General features: G+C 42.5%; 2 protein-coding genes across 2 annotated transcripts in view; one reads left to right on the plus strand and one right to left on the minus strand.

Moving 5' to 3' along the window:
• LOC109044053 (inactive hydroxysteroid dehydrogenase-like protein 1) overlaps positions 1 to 12,353 on the plus strand; it is a 67,742-nt gene that overhangs the window by 13,811 nt on the left and 41,578 nt on the right. The gene's annotated exons all lie outside the window — the stretch shown is intronic.
• Positions 473 to 8,113, minus strand: LOC109044054 (uncharacterized). The gene is made up of 3 exons (XM_019061542.2): positions 6,905 to 8,113; positions 3,612 to 3,932; positions 473 to 2,136 (listed from the first exon to the last, which is right to left on the minus strand). The coding sequence occupies exons 1-3, from the start codon at positions 7,295 to 7,297 to the stop codon at positions 1,879 to 1,881; spliced, it is 972 nt and encodes a 323-aa protein (XP_018917087.2). The 5' UTR covers positions 7,298 to 8,113; the 3' UTR covers positions 473 to 1,878.

The following is a 12,353-nucleotide window of genomic DNA, read 5'->3' on the forward strand; positions in this document are numbered from 1 at the left end:
AGTCATCAAATAGAAAACTAGTGAAGACAGGTAAATATGTACGGAAAAGCCCAAAACCCACGATTCTGCGATAGCAATTTTTCTATATACGTGTGAAATATTTCATGTTTCAGTGAAAGTTATTGAGAAATATTTCCGAAATAAAATCTGAAGTTAAAGGAAAAGTAAATAGATTTAGCTTTTTGGTGTTTTTTTAGCGCGTGTTGCATACCCAGCCCGTAAAAATATGTTTCAAATTTCTCACAACCTTGTGAAGTTTCATGCAATATTTTAAGGAAATTTCCAATCTTTCATAAGTTTCATTTCACTTGTGCAACCCTGTCAAAATATCTTAAAATGACCCCAAATAAAGGAAAAACAATGACTCCTCTCCTAATTTTTTTTTTTACTAATAGCACAGCTTTTTGTCTCACATGCTTGTTTTGATACTTGGACTCATGGAAAGGAATCTAAAAATATTTTAACTCCTGAGTGAACATAATAAAAATAGTTTGTTATTTTACAAAACAACATAAATCCACAAGAAATTTCATGTACAAGACACAACATTCAATGTATCACACAAAAAATAAATTCTGCGTGCTTGCAATATTAAATAACACAGCAACAGACTCACAAAATGGTGAAATTTGCCGTTATATGGTTTCGTTGAATGATATAGATAACTCAATGTCACGGTGTAGTGACAAGACAAGTGCTTAAGCGGAGGAATTAAAGAAAATAGTAAATTAAGACTTAAAAAAATATCTTCATCAGACTCTCAGGAAGAATATGAAAATGCAACCTCCTTTGATTGAAAAAAAAATAGTGTTTACTTGTAAAAGAAGGATACCTCGAAAAACAAACATTACCTTTTTGGACTGATAGACTTAAGAAGAATATGTCGAATTTCCAAATCAATTAGTCGAAAATTAGGCGAATCTTACGGTAAAAATAGTGTACTCTCTTTTCAAAACTAAAACTGGTACGCGTAACATAATTTCAGACATGTAAAAATTGATAGGAATTCAAAGTTCTTTGAATTTCTTCGGATATCTCTAGATTTCACACAAAAAGAGGAAGTTTCTACTCAAATATTGACGAAGAAGCGAGGCAGAAATCTGGGAGTATGTCGACCACGTTTTCTTGAGAAAGCCTAATTTGAAGTGAGGGCATAAAATTCTGTGTCAATAGTCAGGGAAAAAGGAGGAAGTATAAGCCTTTTTGATCCTCCGTTTAAAATTAGGTGAAAAAATCCGAAATTTGACACTTGGCTTCTCTGTGGTGTCATATTGGGCACATTCTACACAGTTTTTTCCCCATCATGTGCACCGACCTTTGGATACCTCCCTCTTGTTCAAGTGCATTGATCGTGCCCGATGAGCCTGCAGCAATGGAGCTCTTGCACGAGAGTGATTTGCGATTTAGGCGATCCTTTCGTAAAATTTCGCGAGAAACACGATGGCGTCTCTAAAACGAACTCCGAAGCTCGAAAAAAATTCTTAAAGTTGAGGTCAAAATGAAGGGAAAATCCTACATTACCCTGAGAGTTCACCTCTTCAGTTGAACTATCCACGCAAAGATATGGAGCAAGCACATTCAGAGGGTTGCCACTTTCTTTGAGACTCCAACATTGGAACCAAGGCATCTTTCCTGCTATCTTATTTGCTCTCTATCTGTGCGTGGAAAATCTGAATGGATATTGAGGGTCGACTCTCAGGGTATAGCGAGAAATATCTCTCCACAATGACCTCATTTTTTAGAGCTTTGGAGTTCGTTTCTAGGAAATCAATGGCACGATCGTGTTTCTCGCTAAGTTTGACATTAGAAAAAGTACTTAAAACATAAATCCCTGACGCATGAAGGACCTCCATTATTTGGGATGGTATGGCGGAGCTACTACAATTGGTTAGTTTCCTCCTGCTCTTCGTGTTCTTGGCTCTCCTCCTGGTGGAGCTCCATGTACTCGTGGCCGTCACCACCGATGTGGACGATGGTGCTGACATGCTTCTCCTGCTCCACTTCGGAGAGCCACTGGACCCGCTCCTCCGTGAGCAACGTCAGGATTTTACTCTGCGCAACGATGGCTCGCTCCAGCGGCATCGAGCGGAGCTGCGAGGAGACCAATTTCCCGAACATCGCGAACTCGTCGTCCACCTGTAACAAACGCACATCTGACCGGTACAGGGTGGCAAAATTTCATGAGAGATAAAATATTGAAATTTAACCTGAAATACTTCATGAAATTTTAGAAATTTATGAAAGATATTGAAAAATACGAGTTCCTTTTTATGTTTCGCAAAATGTAAAAATTGTGATTCTCTTCTATTTTGGGGTGTTTGAGTGCGGGTTGCATACTCTAGCCCCTAAAAAATATGAAATATTTCAGCCTCGTGAAATTTCATGAAGTATTTCACTAAAATTTCCAATCTTTATCATAATGAGGGTCAGCAAGTTGACGGTGTAAGTCGGCAATCGCGTATCTCGGTTTGTGACGTCGCAGACTTCCTGTCATACTTTATTTTTTAAACTGAAAACTACATTATCATTATTAATATGTTGGAGCGCCTTCAATTTCGTATGACACTGGGTGACACATAATTTGTGAAATAGTTACGGCGAGCGGGCGGCCAGCGCGAAACGCGCCTACAAACCTAAGTGGATACTTCAAGCATTGCGCAATGCGTGAAGTATTCACTTAGGTTTGTAGGCGCCAGAGGCAGAGGCGTGCTGGCCGCGCCGCTTCGCTCTGTTTGGATCTAATATTTAAACTCGCGGAGTCAGCGTTTTTCAACTCATGATTTTGGAATGTTTGCACTCTACATGGATTATTCTCATTCAAATTGATGAAAAAAAAAATAATGTGTACCAAAAGAGAATATCGACGGTGTAAGTCAGCAATCACATAACTCGGTTTGAGACGTCGCAGACTTTCTGTCATACTTTACTTTTTAAACGGAAAAATACTCAACGGCAATTCTTTAAAACTGCCGTGATTTTTCTCCTCTGTGCGAAGAAAATTCTGAAAAAATTTCGTCCAACGATATCAACTTGTTCTCCTTTAGAAAAGTAACATAGAGGCGGAGATTTTCAGACAACGCAAACGAGATACGAGATACGTGATTGCGGACTTACACCGTCGATATCTATTGTCTCCCTAAGCACGTTAAACGATTTTTTTTTACCGTCACGGAGAGGAATGTTGCACTGAAACCAATTCTCGGCGTTTTTACCAAGGTCCGTTGGTACCTTTACCATCTCACTTGTTTTACCAATAATTGGTAATTTTACCAAGACAGACTGGTAGAGTTACCTAAAAACCGGTATTTTTACTGTTTTTTTCAGGTAAGAATACCACTTTTATTGGTAATCAATTCCCGGTAACTTTGCCATTTTATCTCGGTAATTCTACCACAGTCGATAAAAAATATTGGCGTTTTTACCAAGGTCCAGTAAAACTACCGAGAAAGTTCAATAATTCTACCGAGATTTCTTGGTAAAATTACCAATTCCATAAATGGTAATTTTACCACGAAAAAACTGGGATCAAATAGAACCCTGAATTCTTGGTAATTTTACCCTTTTCTTTGTAAAAACACCGAGATTTTTTTTTTCAGTGTGTGATGCATTACCTGGTTGGAGGTATTGGTAATTTGTGAGATCCTGGAGAGGGCTTTTTGGGCGGCGGTTGAGCTGGAGGGGCGCGCGAGTCTGGATGGGCCGCGGCGAGGGTGGAGCTTGGAGCGCCTCTGGGATCGTATGCCGTGGCTGTGGTGGCTGAGGCTACTCCCAAGTCGTAAAGGGGTTTGCTGCCTCATCGCTGGCTCGTATTCCTCCAACTCGTCCTCCTCCTCGATCATCTCGCCCTCCAAAAGCTCCGAAGGCAGACAGTCCCCTTGTCCGTCGTCCATCGACTCTTCCTGATGCTCCGTCGCTTCTTGCGTTTGGTCGTCCTGCAAACGCAAAATGAAACAACTTTGACAGACTACACTTTGATGGGTCAGCGTCAATTTCCTGTGGTGTGGTAGTTGCACACGTAGAAAAATTTAAGGCTTTATAAACCAATGGGACACCACTAATGGTCGTAAATGAACCAATAATTATCGGTCTGTGAACCTGAACCATATTGAGGTATCACGTACCATACTAAGGTACATATATCATAAGTAAGGTATATGTGCTATTATTAAATGTTGCCTTTACTACTATTAGCGGTTTTCCATATGGGTCACTAATTGCTTTATAAGCCATAGGCCATAGCTTTTCCTCAGTGTAGGCTCAGTGGCTCTGTAATTAGGAGGTGTACGGTTCGATTCCTGGCTAGGCGATCCGAGTTTGATGGCCTCGAACACCGGCTGTCTCGGGCTGGTTGTATGGCGGGAACTGAGGAGAATGGGGCTCTATCTGAAAGCGCAGGATTACCACTTGTGTGGTGATCTCAGCTTATGAATCAGCGAAACTTAATAAGATGTGCCCGAAATTGGAGTTTCCAGGTTAAAAAACGGCTCAAGATGTCATCCACCGTGGTAATGCATACGATGACGCGAAGAACGATGAAAGGACACACAAAGTTGGGTTCGAACTCAATATGCAACTATTTTCACTTTGCGGTAGGCCGGGTTGCATACGCTCGATTTTGTAGGCGAAACCTGAGATCTGCCCACAGTCTAAAATCACCATTTTCTTCATATAAAATCCATTCCACCCTACTAAGAAATTGAGAAGTCTTATCTCCTTAAAATGAGGTACAGCACATACGTTATGAGCAGTTTCCGCGTGAATTTTCAGAAATTGATCTCTGAATAATGCCCCAAATTTAGTTTAAGGTGTCTCATCTAAAAAAGGGCATTTTAAAACTCTAGGAGCTCCGCAATATGTGGCTCATACTGCATACTCCCCTGATTCTCGCCATAGGCAAAACTTGGACACATTTTGGTCAAAATTGGACGTTTTGAAATCAAAAGAAAACATTCCCGTTGTGAAATGGGCCCTGTTAAGCGCGCATTTTTATGGGTCTCAAGTGTCCGAAGTCACAATAGAGATGGTTCTTCTTGATTTAAAAACGCACAATTAAAACTTCATATATCCTTCATGACATCGCCTACCGGTTGAGAATTAGTATACAGTAATAATAAGTGTACAGTAAACACAAGTGAGGATATGAGGTGGCAGGGGGGGGGGGGGGGGGTGAGGACCCTTTCAGAATACCTCATTAAAGTTTCTTCCTCCTCCCTCTTCATACATTGGCAAAAGTCTAATGCTGATGCATTTGGAATGAATGAAAAAACATGTACGACCACTATTTTTGGACTAATTTTTTTGCCTGAAGTTTTAAGTATTATTGTTCCTCTCATACGGCGTGCACGCCTTCTTACACGATGCGGCGCACATGGGATCGAGTCAATTAAAGAGGTCGGATATGATCTTTTTGACTAAAACTGCAAATTTTAATCTTCAGTCATATTTTCAATTTAAGAGATGCTTCCAGAAGTGAATTCCACGAGGAAACCAATGGAATCACTTTTAGAACCTCAAAGTTTTGTATAAACGGAGTTATGAGCGTTTAAAGTACCTCTCTTATTGACTCGATCCACTGTGCGGCGCACGGCATTGATGCAAAATAAAGATCCACTGTTTCCTGGCAACTGGTATCATTTATTTTTTGGTTACATAGATGGACGCATGAAGGAAATGAGGGAATAGTCGATAAGAAATAAATTGTACTTGTTTTACCCATGGCTCAAGCGTGGCGCTGGCTGAGGTCCCCATAGAGTTGACTTGGCCGTACTTCCACTCAAAATTTTAACTTTTTTCTATCGATTGCGAAATACTAAAAAACACCACGTGATTTTGATTCATAATTTTTAAAATTAAATCGTAAAAATAACTCAAAATTTGGACTATTTTAACCTTAAAAAAATTGATTACAACCATGGAAATCAACAAGATAACCTGTGCAAATTCAATAGCAATTGCCATATCAGGAAAAGCTTATTTCACTTGCCATGGTACAAAATCTACCCCTAAAAGATTTTCAATGATAGTAAAAAGCGTATTATATCGATAAGAAGCTCTTTTTGGGCCCACCCTGATAGTACTCAATTCTCCGATTTTTTCCTCATTAAGCGTCTGTATTTTTCGGAATGCATTAACCACCAAGTGTGACATGAAAGAAAAAGAGAGAAAAAAAATGCCGTGATGGGGCTCTTCCACAGAAGCCCCAGCTGAACTCAATGGAGCAAAGGCTCCTTACAGCGTTACGCCCTGGGTCCCCCATCCGGTCAAGAGTATGTTAACTCCTCTGCCTGCCCGCGTCATGCCATTGCAGCCCTTATCAGCGTTGCATGGAAAAACATATCCCTAGACGGTCACCAAAGACTCGAGGCTTCTCTCTATACATCTCGCGTTAGTCGCAGTCGCTTTGCCGAGTTCCCTGTCATCCCTGATAGCCGTCCGCGCGTCTGCCCAAGTTCGACTCACGTTTGTCTACCTCAGAGTACCTGTATACGGGAGAGTGTTCCCATCTCAATATTTTTACTACAGAAAAAGTGTGCCGCTCTCTGATTGGGCGGCTATCATGGAGCCCTAAAGTTGGACCAATGTAAGCAAACAAGATGGCGGAAAAGTTCTACAAAGTTCTAGACGTGATTTTGGGTGTAAAAGAAATTTTTTTATATCCAACTTCTGAATTGACTTAACCTGATGAATATTTTTGCCGAAAATTAACCTTTGAGTGTGATTGTCATTCATTTCTCAGCCGATAATACGCGTTCTTCTGGATCGGGTTTGTTCACATTGGTCCAACTTTGGGGCTCCATTACAGCCTAAAACTGATGAACCAATCAGAGAGCAACACTGATATGGCAATACTCTCCCGTATACAGGTATTTTAGTCTATCTCACCCTTGCGCTTACTCGCACTCACCTCATCATGCCTGCATGGTCTCTCGCTGACGATATTCCTCAAGAAGCGGTCCGCCTCGTGGTACCAGCTGAGGGTGGGCACGTAGGCGCGGTCCGGGCAGCCGGCCTTCCTGGTGCGCTTTACCTCCTTAAGCTCCCGGGCGTAGATGGTGCGGATGTTCTTGATCTTCCGCTTGATGATCTCCTCGCTGCAGTTCATGCCCATCTTGAGGACCATGTCCTGGTAGGCCTGCGCCCGCACCTCCATGTTCCGGTAGTCCGGGTCCCGCATGTCCCACAGGCAGCGGTGCTTCTCGTACAGTCGGAAGAACTTGGCCGTCTGCGCGTCGTTCCACTTGGGCAGGACGAAACCGCCGAACTTGCGCTTGTAGCGCGGCCGCTCAGGCGTCGACATCCTCGTCGTCGACGGAATGGTGCCGACGCTAGTTTTATCGAACCCGAAGACCGAAGAACCGAAGAGAAATACCCAACTAAGCTTCAAGTCTTAGAATTTCCTTCTGGAGGTTCATTATCCATTCGACACAAAGGTGGTTTAGCTCAACTACCGAAACACCGGTACCGGTGTATTTAATTGTGTCTTGAGTGATTAAATCAATTGAATACCGATGGAGTCTAATTGGAAATAGAAAATACAGCGTGTGAATCAGGAATCTTTTGCGACGTCAAATTGGACGGAACAAGTTCGTCAAATTGCTAACGTTGCGGGTGGTGGCTATAAAACGGAGGAAGTATCAAACTGCGGTGGTTCATCGAACCCGGTGAAAACTGATTCAAACTGCGCGTGACTTTGCCTGGATACTCATCGAACTTAGCGAAACTAACTCGAGTTAAAAGGCAAAGAGAAATGTCTTAAGTGTCTCAAGTAATTAAATCAATTGAATACCGATAGACTGTAATTACACCCAGAAATAGAAACAATACAGAGTGTGAATCAGGAATCTTTCGCGACGTCAAAGTGGACGGAACGAGTTCGTCAAATTGCTAACGTTACGGGTGGTGACTAGAAAACGGAAGAACTATCTAACTGCGGAGGTTCATCGGACCCGAAGAAAACTGATTTCACGTGACTTTGCCCGGATACTAATCGAACGTGGCGAAACTAACTATAGTTGAAAGGCGAGAAGGAATTTGCGTTGAAACTAAAGAAACCGTTTGGCGTGGAAGCAACACAGAGGCGAAACCAAGGTCGAGCCGGTACTGAGTGGAAACGCAGATGTACGGAGTGAGGGGCGATCGATGTGGCGACCGGGTTGTCGAGTGGTGTTGGAGCGGCAAGGAGGCGAGCAACGCGGTCGAAGAGACCCGAACGCCGCGGCAACGACGCGAGTCGACGGCGACCGTGGTTGCCGGTTGCTCGCCCCGGTTGCCACGGGTCCTCGAGCAGCGATTGTGGCGCCCCGGTAGGAGCTGCACGCCCCGGCAACCACGGGCAGCTCCAGCTCGAGTGGCAACCGAGGTGGGAGAGAGTTGCCGCGACGCGGTCGCTCACTAGGAGGGGAAATCGCCGCCGCACAATGGATCGAGTCAATAGGAAAGGCCGGAAAAAATTGGAAACTTTAAACGCTTATAACTCCGTTTATAGAAAACTTTGAGGTTCTGAAAGTGGTTCCATCGGTTTCCTCGCGAAATTGTCATCTAGAATCACCCTTTAAAGTTTAAAATGGGACGAAATAAACATCAAAACTTGCCGTTCTAGTCAAAAATTTCATGACCGACCTTTCTAATTGACTCGATACACTGTGCGTCGCTCCGCTGACAAAAAACCAAACCTACAGTCAGGCCCGCCACATCCCATCTCGGGCCCTGGTACCAATTTTCTGGCCCGGGCCCCTAGCACAGGGGGGGGGGGGGGGGGGTTCCGAGGGGCCTCCCCCGGGAAATTTTTGAAATTTTAAATCTATTTGGACGCATTATGAAGCTCTTACGATGGAGATTTTCCATCAATTTCTGCAGAATAATTACGCCCTTTTGTTTACTTTCAGCACCGAAAACTTTCGAATTGTTGCATTCAAAACATCTATGAATTTTTTTTTTTTTGAGGGAGCAGATGATAATTTTCAATTCTGTGGGGAGCCGGACACCCCTGGACTCCCCTTTCGTACGTCTATGGCAAGGGAGTTAAGCCATTGAAGTCGAGGATGCCCAGAGAGGAGCCTCTTAGCATCCGACAACGGAAGAAAATGAAACACAGTTACTAAAAATATCATTCTACATATACTCAAAATCTTGAAAATCTCTAAAAAAGTAAGAAAAATTTTATAGTGCCCTAGCGTGTTTTTGAAACTTTATTCACCTTTTGCGGAATTTTTAGGGTAATTTTTTCACTTTTCCCTACAAGACAAGGGTTACACATGAATTCGTAGTGGTTTGTCACCTGCGTCACGGGCCCCTCCAGGGCCCGGGCCCCGGTACCAAGGACCCAGTATCCCCCCCCTTGTGGCGGGCCTGCCTACACTTATAGATGAGACCGGGTAAGCATTGGTTTATACGGACGACAGGGTTCATCGCGAGGAGTAGTTATGTCCTCGTCCTTATACGTTACGAAATGACGTTGCAGCTTCAATTGAACCGGGGAAGTGACAGCTTCAATTGAACCGGGGAAGTGATTAAATTATCAGTTAACTTATGAACTGTATCATTTCATACTTCTTTTGCTTGTAACAACTGAGGTATTAATCAACCTCTCCTCGGGTCAGACAGTGCCATATCGTCACAATGTAGGAGTCATTAGTGTACTAGGTACGTAATAGGTATTTTCGGCGACTTTTTGACCCTCTCCCTAGAGTGGCTGGGGTGCCGATCGCCAATCGGGTCTAGAAACCTGCGGGTCCCTGGGCCCATTCGATAAAGATGGAAAATGTAGACAAATTGCGGAGAAAAGAGTTTGAATTTACAAAAGCACCGGAATTTCTCTGATACTTATTCTGAGAGATCACTTTTATTTTCATGAGGGCGCGGGCGGGCCCAGCAAGGGGAAAGTTAGGGACCTAGGCCTGTTGGCACAAAAGAAGCACTTTTACACTAAAATCAATGTTATCTTTTTATTTAAATATCTTGTTTATATTTACTTATTTATTCATCTATTGATTGTTTCTTAATCATACGGATACCTCGATACACAAAAACAAAGATTTTGGAAGTCTACTTTTTGCACTCAGCGTTTTCAAAACAGCCAAGTTCCGATACCCGGATTATCGTTTTGCATATAGTTCTTATTATTTTGTGTCCATTTCTAACCACTTATTTAATTATAGTCCTCCTGAAAAGACCACCCATTTGTAAATACAATTGTAGCTGAAGCGCACTTTAGCTATGCATTCACCACTGCAAAAATTTCAGAGGAAATCGACAAGCCCAGCGTCCATGGAGGCTATCTCCATTTCAATCTTCCGTCACATTCTTACGGCGCATGATACAACTATTTGAACTTTCCGGAATGCGTGATGTATCACAGGCTCGGTGAATCCTCTATGCTTTCTTCCTCGAGTAATCGTGACATTTGAGAGCGATACCACTATTCGACCACGTGGAAGCTCGTATTGCCTACACTGAAAACTGAAGGCGAACCGTGAGTCAGGTAAAGTCACCGCTCCACGCCACGTTTGAATACCCGTTCATCCGTTCTGCTTGATAACGATGACTTGATTATAAATCCAAAGCCTGAGGTTCTTTATTGTTTTTTTCGCCTTCCCTTCTCTTAATCGACGAGTTTTTGTCACCATCTATATAATAATAGATATTTTTCCAGGAAAAAAAGATTACGAAGGAACTGAGCCTAAGACGATTTATTTTTTCGAGAGGAGATACTCCATTCCCAAAGCTTGGGGTATTTCATGAGATGCAAAAAAGAGGTATGCAACCTTCCCTATAAACATTCCTATTTTTCCGTCCATGCGGCCTCTGTCATTGAAAAATATATTTTACCAGCCAAAAAACACACTTTTCCGGGGAATGACTGCAAAAAACAAAACAAAAATTTAAATAAAAACCAAAATTTTAGAAATACGCTATGACCACATTTTCAACTGGCAAATCAAAATTCTCTGAAACGGGTTTAAAGTAGTTTTTAAGTTTTGATATGCCGGTCGGGAATGAGGCTATAAAATAATTTTGAACGTACCGGGTTTTTTTTTAATTTAATTTTTGTTCCTTGCGGATTTCCCCTGGATTTTTTTTATTATTACATTTCGTGTCTGTTTTTTTTACAAAAGGCCTTCCAGTTTTTACATGTGTGTTCCGGTATGCATAACAATCCGCATTCAGCGTCTTTTTATGCATCCCTAACCGTTGCGTTGCCGCCGGGATCATTTTGTTAATCTCATCACATGTCAACCGATATTCAAGTTGCTTGCCACTCGCATTGAATCATGCACGTCTGGTGCTGAGCATGTAGCTTGAATAATTACTGTAGGTGCAATAGCGATGGCGAATTTTTACGACTGCATGAGCACGAAAGCTCAAAGCATTAGTTGAGCTTTATGCAACTTGATTCAGTCACGATTCATGACTCGGCCGAACCAGTTTTGGCACTCCGCGTGGATCTATTTCTAACATCATGCCTATGAAGCTCCTTAAACACAGCAGGAGTAAAGTGTTCTCACCTTAGCAATTTTGCTAGTTGGCAACACTGTTTTTATTAAATTTACGTCAGAGACAAGAGACCCTCTACTGGTCTCTTGGCGACAGGTGTAAGCTTTTACTTTCGGGGATCCAACAATTCCTTATGGACAATTATAAGGGAGCAACAGTCATCACCCTAATTTCGGCTGTTGACTTACCTACATGGTAAATGATGGGCTTCGGGTGACGTCATGAGCCAAACAAGTTTCCCAAACTTCGGCCGTTTTCGGCTTGTTTGCAACACGAAACTGCCAACACGTTGTTGAACATCAATCATGTAGGTAAGTCAACAGTAGAATGCTGAAGTCCCTAAAGTAAAAGCTTCCACCATTGCCAAGGTACCAGTGGAGGGTCTCTTGTCATGTCCGATTTACATCCATTACAAACATCCATATTAGGCGAGGCAAGCTGCCTTACGAAGGATCGATCGTTTTACAGATATTTAAATTTGGTTGCTAAGAGTTAACGCCGTGTTGTTGCGTTACGTTAACAAAATCTTATAGAGGAGGTCCCTGCGTCAAGATTTGTACGGCCGATTGTGAGAAAGATTTTTCCCTTGGATTTCTTTCATCAACCGCACTCTGCATTCAGCATTGTGTCACCTAAAAGATGTTTTCTTAGGCAAAAATTCCTTGCAATTGTACACACGCGGACAACATTATGCCATATTCTTTCGACAGTTTTTGACGCAAATTTCATGTCTGAGTCAGTGGCGTGGCATGAAAGATCAATTATCGACTTTCCCCCATTAAAAGCTATGAGCGCTGCCTCCACTCGTCAAAATGGCGTCAAAATGGAATCTCAAAGTGAATGGATTTCAACAATTAGTG

Source organism: Bemisia tabaci, chromosome 1, assembly GCF_918797505.1.
Source record: "Bemisia tabaci chromosome 1, PGI_BMITA_v3".
NCBI lineage: Eukaryota > Metazoa > Arthropoda > Insecta > Hemiptera > Aleyrodidae > Bemisia > Bemisia tabaci.